Genomic DNA, 12,720 nt, shown 5'->3' on the forward strand with positions numbered 1-12,720 from the left:
TCCACAAGTGTTCTTTTGACGAATCACAGTGCTCGCAAATATCTCGATCAAATTCTTCTCATAACAATTCGATTGGTAATAAGACAGGCAACTGTGGTGACAATATCATATTTTTTAAAAATCTCTATATAGTTTTGAAGACAAAATTCTGATGCTACTACATACTGTATTAATATTTCTTTCTACATTTCCTTATTCATTTATTCATTTATTTTGATGAGATCTTCTTCATCTATCATTGAGAAATATCTCCAAATCATAACTGAGCCTCCGTCATCTTATTATTTTCTTATTTGATAATCAGATGAATATTCTTCGCTGCGAATCAAGTATTTCAAATTTAGACTCGTCAGTCCAAAGCACTTTTTTCTAGTTCTCAATTGCCCAGTCTGTATGTACACTAGTCCACTGCAAGCGTTCTTCTTGTTTATTGGTCGAAGAAGTGGTTTTCGAATAGCAAGACGATTAAACAAATTCGTATCTCTTAAGCGTCTTTTAATTGCGATCATGGAAACTGGCTTATCTCGAGTTCGATTCACGTCTGACCTGATTTCCGGTGCTGTTGATCTTCTGTTTCTTTTGCTGGTGACGACTCTGAACTTGGCCTCCTGTTTGGTCGTCATTTTTGAGCGACCAAATCGAGATAAGCATCTAATTATTTCCGAATGTAGTTTTACATTCTAATTGATGCTATGAAATCGAAAGTCTATATTTATAATACAAAAAAATTATGTTTTTATAAGGTCACTCGAGTCTACGAAGACTTCTGTAACCTAGTTTATGTTTTTTTTAATTTACTTCAGAAATACGTAACTATATTGACGCAAATCATGGTTATCATGTGTTAATACGCGAATATAAACAATTCTTTGATAGTATATGTTCTTACATTTATTTTATTGAGTTATATTAAGGAAATTTTGTAAGTGTATGAAGACTTTCGTAACTGAGTGTACATTCAGACGTGTAATCCGCACGGTTCCATTACTCGTACGTTCAGACGTGCAATTCGCACGGTTCCATTACTCGTCCATTCAGACGTGTAATCCGCGCGGTTCCACCATTCAGTCATTCAGACGTATCATTGGCACGGTTCTATCATTTATTCCTTTAGACATGTCATGATTCCTTCAATAACGATGAGTGTCACTTGAAATCGTACACTGTAATGTTTACTAGTGTTCTGCTTAAAAAACATTATTACTATGCATTTAGAATCAAGATGATTTTAAAATAAATACATTAATATATCTTCATTTAACATGTAATGATAATAAATTAGAAGCTTTATTTCTAATTAAAAAATTAAACGTATTTGAAACTAACGTACCGAATTCGCCAATCACTAAAAACCGTAAACGCTGACACGATTGTAATTATTTGAGGAACTCTTAATTTGTTATACATCTGAGGTTGATAACCTTTTATTTCGTGCATCATTCAAACGTTTTATCGCACAATTATGTCTATATCAGGTATAAAAGAATTAAAATTTAATTTATAATCAGTACAAATTAAATAAAGGTATATTAATGTATCTATTTCCAAATTATCTTGATTCGAAATGCATAATAACAATGTTTTTTAAGCAGAAACGTAGTAAGCATCACGGTATACGATTTTAAATTACGCTTACTGTATCTTTTTCCACAGTGTAAGACTCAAAATATAACGATGCAATAAACGTTCCGCCTCGAAAAATATTGGGGTTCCTTTCGGAGATTTCTCTAATACAAATGAGGACCATCAGGTCCGTCTAATGTCGCGTCCCCAAATATATTTTCGTTAGTGGTAGTCCTCCCGTAACGAATGTTGTATTATATTATGTAATTACATTATTTTTATAATAAATAATAATACTATTTTTATTAAAATAGTCATATTATTTTTATTAATAAATAGTGCAATTTCACATATTTTCATATTACTTTCGTGATAAGCAAACAGTAAGAATTAGTTTTCTGCATTTTATTTTCTTTAGGTTAAACGTAATTCAACTGTTTCTGGGGGAACCTCGATCACCATTGTGATCTCTAAATGAGGATTTAGGTATAGTTAGAAGGACACTGAAATGCCCGTTGCTTCGAGCAATTACTTTTCATCAGAAACGTCGTATGTATAGCCACGTAATTTATACTGAAAAATTAACTGCTCCAGATTAGATAAAGTACTGGAAAACATCGTCGTTTGTCACCGCTGCGCAAATACGCTAATCGCGAAAGATCATAATGAACTTCCAATCCATTATTTTGCGCGAAATCGCGACGATAAGCGCAACGAGCTCCTTTTCTGGAAGGAACATACGATTCGTCGTTTTGAAATGCAAGGAAAGTGAACGGAGTTGTTTCAAACAACTTGTTTGCGTTAAAAGATTATTGAAATGAGAGTATCGATAAGTAAACAGTCGATAAGCGTAACGTAAAGTACATTCAGTCAGTGAAAGAATGAATGAACGTGCTCGAAGAAAAGCAAGATCTTCTGGATGATAGTTGCGAAGGTTAAGCTAGTTGCAACTTAATTTTAAAAGCTTAAGCTGGTCGAAGCTAATGGGGTAGATTGCTGAGGCAGTATTTACTTTTATCAGGAAATTTTATATAGCCGTTTAGTCTTGTTAGAAAAACAATATCTATGACTAATACAATATCGTGTAACTTATCATTCTTATCTAACGAGTCATTCGAACGAAAATTCGGACCCTAACAATAATGTTTTGAATTACTTTTCATTTTTAAGACGATCTAAATGAGATTTAAAGCGTCAAAATTCTTTGGACACACACTTTGCATTTATACTTAAAAAAATTTCCATAGCTTGACAAGATACTGGTAAATTGATAATCTAGAAATGTGACGCAATCGGAACAAATTGGTATTGAATATTTCTAAGTGTTCTGTTATCCACTTCTCGCGATAAAACTGTATTCGGTCCGCCTACACGCATTAAACAATGACCGTCTTTCAACGAAAAGCGCCATACATGATCTTGCAACTACGTTTTCCGTAAACTCAACTTTCGTTATACATTTAATCAGTTCTACCAGCCAAGTTCTTGGTTTTATTAACCCCTTGCCATACAATGACAAGTCTGACACGTCACAAGTTCTTGATATCAAGTTTCACAATTATGAGGCTACTCACTCGTTATCAAGTCTTATAAATTAAAATCAACACATTTTTACATTCACAAGGTAGTCATAAAACAAATCTATTCTTTTTCGTGACCATTCCTTGTACAAACAAATTTAAATCAAATTAAATAGTATACGTTTAAAAAATTACATTAAATCATACGGCAAGGGGTTAACAGAGCATTTAAATTTTCTAATAATTTATTTACTCTAAACCTGCTGTACGTTTCCTTAGTCAGTATATCATAATACTTTCTGTCATCTGGTTTCCATATCGTAATTATCTCTTTAACCTAACAGAGACTCTCCAAACACCGTCTTCTGAGACTATTGTGATGCAAAAATTCAGAATGAACTGCAGTTACCGAGCTTCTGTTTGCATTTAAAATCATGAATGGAATTAATGTTTGTTCTGAGTAGTTAACGTTATTCTATCTGATCGTATATTTTCTCAACAAGAACATCGTGCATCGCTGTGTAGAGAAAATAAAATTGAATATTTATATCAATAGGTTATTCACTAATGTTAATAAGTTTTCCAAGTCTCTAGATTTTTTCTCTAGTTTCCGCAACTCCAAACATCAAACTGACAGTTTATTGTAAGTCCTACGTTAAGTATTCAATCCAAGTTTTCTTTTTCTCGTTACGCCAAGTTATCCCGCGTATAAATAAATAAATACAATCTCGAATGTCAGCCAGGTGTGGACTCCGTGAACGCGTTACAGGAGTTTCGAAACGCAACGTCCATACGACACGGTGCTAATTAACCGTGTTACAGAAGGATTGAGTTTACCGGTATAGGTAGTATCGAGTTTCCAAAAATGTTGCTATGGCTAACGACTCGTATTAGCGGGTAACGCGAAGGACGGACATGAAATTCCGTCGTCGAAGCCAATCGAGGCGAGACTTTCACGGTGAAATTTCCCCGCGTGTCGTCAACCCTGACATTATGATTGTGGACGGTGTCAGGGCTACAATCCCTCGAAGGTGTTGGAAAAAGGAACGAGAAGCTAGCAGGCCGCACTTAGCCCGTTTGCATGTTCCTCGGAGTGGATAACCGCGTAAAAGTATCCCGTTACCACGGTAGCCCAGATACCAGATTACGGGGCACGAATTGTCAATCGAACCGGAGGTTGCGAGTTTCCGTCGACCGCGGCGCGAAAAAAACCGACCGCACAGGCCCCCCAGGAACCGCAGGAATTTCGCGACACGCCTTTTTATTCGCCGCTTCGCGCGTTTCATTCATCTACGATATCTTTAACGCCGTTCGTTTTCACAGTTCTGTATCTGGACTGACGCTAGTGGAAATCTCGGAACAAAAGACAACGGTAGAAAATGGCCATAAATCTGGGTTCGCCCCAAAACCTAAAATATTGTAATAAATAGTACATGCATGTGTGTATGGGGCGAGCGTGGACGTTCGAAGACGGAGGACAATAGTCGAGTACAAAAACAAAAGAGGAACGGGGAGAACGTGAAAGTGTTGAGAATTGTATGCATGTAGTTTTAATGAAAATTTGTATCCATTGGAGCAGTCACCTCCCTTGCAAAGATCAGTATTACCTGAGGAGGACATTCGTTTATTGCACCCCCTGAGCATCTCTGTTTTTTTCCCCTCGAATTTCAAGCTCAGTTAGCAGAAAATCGTCAAGCTAAGAACATTTTCGTTTTGTAAAACTACATTAATTAAATGCATACTTAGGTCGAAACTCTGTTCTATTTACTTAGCAAATAAATATTCAACAGAAAGGATGGAGGAAAGCATGCATGCGTCTGAAGAAATAATAGAGTTCAATAATTAATATTAATAAAGGTATCAGTGGAAGTTTCGTTACGTTAATTGGTGTATTCGTAATTATTAACCATCCTGTTCCTAAAATTATAATATTGACGGAGTATAGTGATCCCTCGTTAACGTTCTTTGGCTCGGGGCAGCGAGGCGAACGTTATCGAGGGGAGTGTACTATTTCAAAAATTGTGGACTCTTATATCTGTTAAATGAAAGTAAGAAACACTGAGAGTGAGTGAAATAAGGAGTACAGTTCAACGTTAGCTTATTTTACAGATTCCAAAAGCATTGTAGCTTTTTTACAAATTACATGATTCGTGTATGATAGCCTAACTTTAAAATAGTGAAGGTTGATTTGTCGATAACGTTACACTTGATAACAGATTCACTAGCGATCATCAGTCTACTTTTTCTATCACATCTTTTTAGTACGTTCAACATCCAACGTCATTAAACTTAATTGACACGATTTCGAGGAAGTTTGATTAGTCTTACGTATGAACTTTTAATGACCAGGCTTACAACGTTCACCTCGTCGATGTAGTTCCAGAAATTGATGGAGATAGCTCCGCGAACATTAACGAGGGTCTACTGTATTTCTACGTGTTCTAAGATATTGTAAAAATACAACTTTCTATCCTGCAAATAATGGAATAAAAAGAGTAGACGAAGTGAGTTCTGCACAGGGTGAGATATTCGAAAGAGTGTTCAAGAATTTTGTGATTGGATAGTATAGATAATTATTCTATTACTATAAACCTGGAATTAGATAAAATACTCAAAATTTAGTACGTTCAGAATTTTAGTTAAAAAAAGTGCTTGGATTGGGGTTAGAAATATTTAATTAATTTAACCCTTTTATACGCAGCAGACAAGATTACCATTACGAACATATACTCGGAAATTTTCTACAAAATCCATCACAAGTCAACAAAAATTATTTTCTTTAATAAATGTGTCAAGATTCGTTAAGTTAAAGTGAAATTCACACATTGGATAAAGCAATTTTTTTACGTTTCTTCGATTTCATGGTTCCAATATGTGCCGTGAACAAATGATTAATACCTATTTTAATATGTTATAGCTCTTTCAATTTCACAAATGAATTTCGAATATTTGACAAACAGTGGAAAATCTAAATACTCCATTTCTATAGTATTTAAAAATGTTGGAGACGAATAGAAGCTGTATTTCTTAAAATAAATATTCTAAATTTGAAACCTTTGGAATTTGTTTGAGTTGAAAGAATTTGAAAGACATGGACACTCAATTTTTACAATGTATAGGTATTTTATGACTAGATATATGCTGCTTGAAATAACTCCAGGTTAGAAGGTTCACAACTTTTATTAATAGAAAAAAGACTAAAAAACCTATATACTCCTTGTCAAGTTTACTAGATTATAGATTGTACAGTAAATAATGGGTAGAGTTAAAAAAGTTTGAGCAACTTTAGATAGAAAAAGTAAACATGTAAACTGGAAGTCATCCTAAGCTTACTAGGCAAGGATTAAATAAATCATTCTTTTAGTTATTCCAGGTTTGAATCGTTGATTTTGTTTAACATTAACTAATTGTTCCATTTTTGAAGTTTTCAAACATTTATCACTAAACCCTGCTCAGTTTAACAATGTTCACTCTAGCCAATATAATTTTGCAATATATGAAAATGCTATTTATATACAAAGTTATTATCTTGTTATAGGCAATGTCGAAATGCAACTCACAATATTAAAAACACGTCAATAGTCATCATGAGTCTAAAATCGTTTTTTCCTTATTATGTGCTAAAAATATGAATGATGCAAAAACTTGAAATGTAAAGAATCTTTTTTCCTCTAAAATTGACGCTTTCCAAGAATAGTAAAAAAAATCTGTTTTCCATAAGATACTTCAGGTCTTGTAACGTTCAGAATTTATTTATGACGAAAGAAGCTGAAAGAACTGGATATTCTATTGTATTAAAAAATTTGTAATTAGACAAAAGTCATACTGCTTGGAAAATTCCTGATTTAGAATGTCCAGAATTTATTTGAGTCGATAAAAGCTGGAAGACCAAACTACTTTGTTTCTGCAATGGTTAGAAATTACGAAGTTAGGCCGATATTAGATATCTTGAGTTATACTAGATTTGAAACGTTGAAAGTTTTTTTGAGTCGAAGAACATTGGTTGGCTAGATAATTAATTGCAAAAATTTTTAAAAATGTACGATCAAACTGATTAACGAGTTAAAAGAAGTTGAAAGACTTCGTTACTCTAGGTCTGCAATGTGTAGCATGAAATTAGTATCAAGCCTAGAACCTTGACACTTTATTTAATGTAAAAGAAACTGAAAGTACTAAATACCTTACATCTTACGTTTAGGAAAGTTACGACTAAATATTGACAGTTTCTTTAAGTTAAGAACAACTAGAATTACCCATGTTTAGATCTTTGGATCTTTGGATTTCTTGGAAGACCTAAGTACTCCACTGTTGCAATCTTCAGGAAATTTTTCACCTCGCAGAAATTGTATTCCACTTTCGAAACGCTTCAATCTTATCCCGATTTAACAAAAGGATTATTGATATCTAAACTACTCAGCTGGTAGACGTCAATTTCGACGAGTCGATAGTCACCTTGACGACGTAGGAGTCACTTAATTCCGTTTCGCTGACACTACACCCACATTTATTTATACGGAGCTTAAATAGAACATCAACGTCCTCGTCACAACCTACGTCACGGTCGAGCACCTAATGCGCGTTATCGTAATCAATTACACGACCGCAGACCCCGCTGATATTGCACGGTTATCCACTTTAGGACGAACCGAAGTAAATCATGTGTCGATAAGTGGCTCTGATCAATGAACACCCTCGTTTCCTTTCGCGATCAGTCGTTCCGACTATCGATTTACCCGAAGGATCGAGCAGCGTTTCAGGGAACATTTCAACGTTCACTTTCGTCGAGAACAGCGCCTCGAGTTACAACCTGATAAGACGAATGTTGTAACAACGCGATCAAATGAATCATAACATCAATAATATTACAAATATCAGACCGAGAAAGTCGATGAATAGCGTTTTACCGCTTTCAAATTTCATTGAATGAAAATTTTACATTCGTTCGTAAACTAACTTCAGATTGCATTTCGTTAGAGAATTCGTTTGAAAATGAGCGTTGAATCGTTATATTCTATTGCAAAGGAATGAAAGAACAAAAGAACATCAAATAATCTATTTCGTGACTTTCAGAATGATTATTTTATCAATGGACCACGAGTCGAAGAAAATAAGACTGTAAAGTTGCAACAATGACCACGACCTCATACTTGGCTACAATTTTCATCACTTTCCCATGATTTTAACTACTAAACCTCCAAAAATTAGGTTTCTTTATTGGATTTGTTTTGAGACTACGTAACAATGTGTATTTTCTTTTTCTTGTATATTGCGATGGTGAATCTTATAAATGTAGAATGTGGAAGAAAAGAATTATTTTTAGTACTTAAACGATCAGATTAAGCAGATTAATCTAGTCTGTCTCGGGCATGAGTAAAATACTGGTAGTCCCTCGTTAGTTATTGAATATTTATACATAGAACTAATCAAACTGCCTCGAAATCGTAAAAAACGAAGTTTACAAGTAAGAAAGAAGAAATCAATAAGGACTGGATGTCGAATGCACTAAAAAGATACGAGGCAATTAAAAATGCGATACAAAAGAATGAACTGTTGATCGCTGGTGAAAGTAACGTTAGTAACAAATCAATATTTACTATTTTAAAGCTGAGCTATCATTTCTAGAATAGTACCTCTCTCCCTATATATCTTTTATTTCCTATAATTTGTAGAATCTAGACCAAAAATTGACGACGTTTAAAACAATGTCGTTTCCTAATAGACACTCGACAGAATAAATTTAAATTCGACAGAGTTCTTCGTCCAGTTTCTTAGCAACTATGGAACACGATAAGGTAGATAATTTGAACGATAATCGTGCAGGAATTTCATATCGAAGTGCAGAATTGTAACAACACGAATCATAGCATTGATAACATTACAAGGATCGACTCGAGGAAGCCAATAAACGGTGTGTTGACGTTTTCCAATAGACACACGGCACCAAAATAAATTTGAATTCGACGAAGTCCTTCGTCGAGCTCCACAGCAACTACTCGGATTAAGTTACATAATTTTAGTCGATAGTTGGAGCGATAATAGTAGAGCGTGGGGGCTTGTTGAACAACCTGTTCGTATTGAAATGCAAACTTGCACCGTCACAACGACTGTCGTTGCAAATCGACTGCGACTCATCGTACGATAAATCGGTGCGTCTATTGCACTAGCAATCATTCATATTCCGTGCACGATGTTCACGGTGAATTCGAGCAAAGTTTCTAATATTAATCATAAATGCAACGATTTAGTTTACGGTCAATTAGCAGACGGTGTAAATAATTCCACAGACTTTATAGTTATCGTTATAATAATCGCGTCAATGATTGCTGCGCGTAATATCGTACGAAATATAGTCGCTTCTAATCATTCAAATCTAAGACGTTGACTGTCCGTACTTCGAAATGATCAGATTTTCATAGAAATAAATATCTTTCTATGAAAATCTGATACTTTGTCTTTGTGATACAGTTGCTTAAGTTAGTGATTAAAAATCTATCTGTACAGAAGATAGAGGTAAACAGTGAAGTTTTCTTAGCTGGAAGCAATTAATATTTTGGTACTCATCATTTTCTGATAATATAAATTATGATTTTGGTTTTGATTAAATTGAATCATTTTGGATACTTTGTAATTCTTATTATCAAATAAAGATAAAGATTTTGTAAAAAGATAATCTTTGCTGAACTTATTGGACGATAGTTATAGATCGTGTGGCCAATGATTGTTTTAAGATTATACTAAATATATTTATTAATGCATTATTAAAAAGGGATTCAATATTTAATTAGAATTCATCTAAATAAAAAATAATAGTATTGTAATTAATAAATTTGAGAAATATTTAAGTTTTAGTATGGCACATAATTATATTCTTTAATTGAAAGTAAGGAAAGGTGTTAGTAATTACAAACAAATAAAAAAAATCTTACGAAGACTGATAATATTCGTTCCTCATGAATGATATAGAAACAAAACACATGTAACGTTAATTTTGTGTTAATTGCTTGTCGTTGCATTGTCGATAAAAGATTGACAAACGAAAGAAATATCTTAAGAACGTCAATAAGATAGTGAAATTTTTGTTACTTCGGGTTAAAAGTTAAAGAAACAGAATATAAACGTTAAAAAATATATTGAGAATAATACAGGAAAAACAAGTACTAAGCAAATTGTGAATAATAAAAATGTTGGAACTGATGTTATAAAAATAAAACCAATCATTTTAAGCGATGAAAGGAAGGTGTATTTAAATCGAAAAATAGGGTATTGTTATTCAACACAAACAATTGTTGATTTACTTCAAAAGAATAAAAAATAGTTTAGAGACTAATTGAGTACTTAGGAAATTTGATCAAAAATTTATTGTAATAAATTAACTGGAGTATAGTTAATTACATTTGTCTGTATTATTTTTTAATTCTAGAACCTAACGTTTCTTTTTGCAGAATTTATACGCTTCAATAAATAATAGAATAGATTAAATTTTTCTTTAGTTTCATACTATGTATTGCTATATGCCAATGTCAAGCCGTCGGATATTGTTTTGGGCAAACTAATAACTATTTTTCTTCATGAGAAGTATTCTTTTCATTTTTGATAAAATTTATTTATTTTCAGATTATTAGTCTTCAAAATCTATTTATATCAGTTTTATTTTCAAATTTAGTAAATTAGGATTTAAAACTTCGGAATCAAGACTATCCTAACCACGTGGTTCACTAGTTATCTAACCCCTTGACGTACAATTTAATTATAAGCTATTTTCAAATGCATAATATTTAATTTTATTCAAACTTGTTCGTACAAGCAGAGCTTGGAAAAATAGGACAGATTTATTTTAAGAATAGAGTTTTTTTTTAATATAAGAAGCTTCGTGATGAATCTTGTCATTTTGAAACCTAGCATAAAGAACTGTTTCTAACCATTTAAATCTCCAATGTCTCGCGATATATGTCGTATTCTAGAAAACTGTTGATTGTACAAAGTCTTTCAACTCAAAACTCATCAGGTTCGCTGAAGCCGTTCGCAACATCTTCTTCCTGTTTATCGCGGAGGAAATCCTCGTCCAGCAATTAAACGCTGGACGAACGCGTTGGGGCACGATAAGATAGACGCCAGTAAGCAGAGACCGGACGAAACGGGACTCACCTCGTATTTTCGTCTCCTGCGGGTCCAACGGTGGAAAGCGTGGGTGGTCCTGCTGTCCTGGTTTCTTCAACAGGACACCCACGACCTGCGGCGCCATCATCATCCCGACGTCTCTTGCTGCACCCCCGATCGAATCAGTTCCAGCTAGTCATCGTTTCCCGATCGACTCCCTTTACACAAACGCACATAGAGACGAACTGTCGTTTCGGGTTCGAAGCAACCTCGAGATCACTTTTTCCCTGACGCGCGGACCGCCTACTTGGGCCTGAAATTAAACCAAAGAGGGCAACGAACGGGGCGCCCGGGGTGAGCAGCTGCCGATTCCGTTCGGTTTAGAGACCGTCTGTCGTTTTATTGGCCAAGGCGACGTGTCACTTTAACGAAGACGCAAGGCGCCAGACGAGAGGCCCCTTTCCACTCTCTGTTTAATCGTTATCGCGCACTGTTGCCTCCTAGCACGCGCGAGCGTGACCTTATCGGGCGACGAAACTGTTCGAGCAGCTATCGCAGCCACCTATTAGCCCGGACCGAGCAATTATCGTTAGTTCGATCCGCGGTACGATCCTCTCCTCCACCCTTTCGTACGACGACCTTCCGTTTAAGTAGGGTCGCCGATAACGGCTCGATCGTATCACCTGTTGACACGCGGTCACTGCCGTTTGTTGTCGTACCCGCGGAGCTTCGTTCGACGACAATGGCCGGTTGTTGCAACACAAGTTGCAATTACTGCGGTTAGATAACGTTATCGACCGGCTTTTGCCTTCGATGGGCGGCTAACGAGCCGACCTCGAGTGTCTTGGAGTAGTTCGACCCGCGCCCGTCGGTTCGGGGATGTTCGATTTTCACCGCGACCTTTGTCACGAAACGATCCTGTGTCTCGTTTGATGTCGATGCCTCTGGAAAAATGCTGACAGAATTTCCGCTTGCGAGAGGTAAGAGGAACTGTTGCCTCGGATGATGTTCACCAACACGGTCACTGAACGGACGAACGAGTTCCACGTCGTTGGAAAACTGTCACGAATCTAGCGCACGGAACTGGACATTCGAGTCCGAACTTCGTTGTAAAAATTTGTCAAGTCCCCCCCAAACCCCCCGGCAGAAAAACCTTGTAACAAATCGTCGCGAGCCGGTAAGCCGGTTAATTAACGCGTCCAGAGAATACGAACGGCTGTTCGCGATTGATACGAAGAGGAACGATCATCACTGATCCAGCATGGCGCGCGCACGGCGAACGACTAAACCGACGCGAGAGTGCATCGTGCTTCGTGTTCGCTGCCTAGCTTCCCCCACCATCGTCCACGGTTTCTCTTTCTCTCCACCGCTCGCCAACCCTCCGTTGTCTCTTCATCCTGTCGCGCTGTGACATTTTGGCGATCTAGGTGAATTCAGACGTTTCGTCTTCTTTCGTTCGTAATGTTACTATTTGCAGTGTAAAAAGTATTCGTACAGTGACTAATTAGGATTAAAATGCTGAATAATAATGTTTATTAAA

The 12,720-nt window shown here is 35.8% G+C and overlaps 1 protein-coding gene across 1 annotated transcript in view; it reads right to left on the reverse strand.

Annotated features, from left to right (window-relative positions):
• LOC143348751 (uncharacterized) overlaps window positions 1-12,446 on the reverse strand; it is a 92,236-nt gene extending 79,790 nt beyond the window's left edge. Inside the window, exon 1 of the mRNA XM_076779353.1 lies at window positions 11,229-12,446. Coding sequence (XP_076635468.1) covers window positions 11,229-11,331 — 103 coding nt within the window. The 5' untranslated portion in view covers window positions 11,332-12,446. The remainder of the gene's footprint in view (window positions 1-11,228) is intronic.
• Between the last annotated feature and the right edge of the window lie 274 nt (window positions 12,447-12,720).

The sequence above is a fragment of the Colletes latitarsis genome, chromosome 2 (genome assembly GCF_051014445.1).
Source record: "Colletes latitarsis isolate SP2378_abdomen chromosome 2, iyColLati1, whole genome shotgun sequence".
Classification (NCBI taxonomy): domain Eukaryota; kingdom Metazoa; phylum Arthropoda; class Insecta; order Hymenoptera; family Colletidae; genus Colletes; species Colletes latitarsis.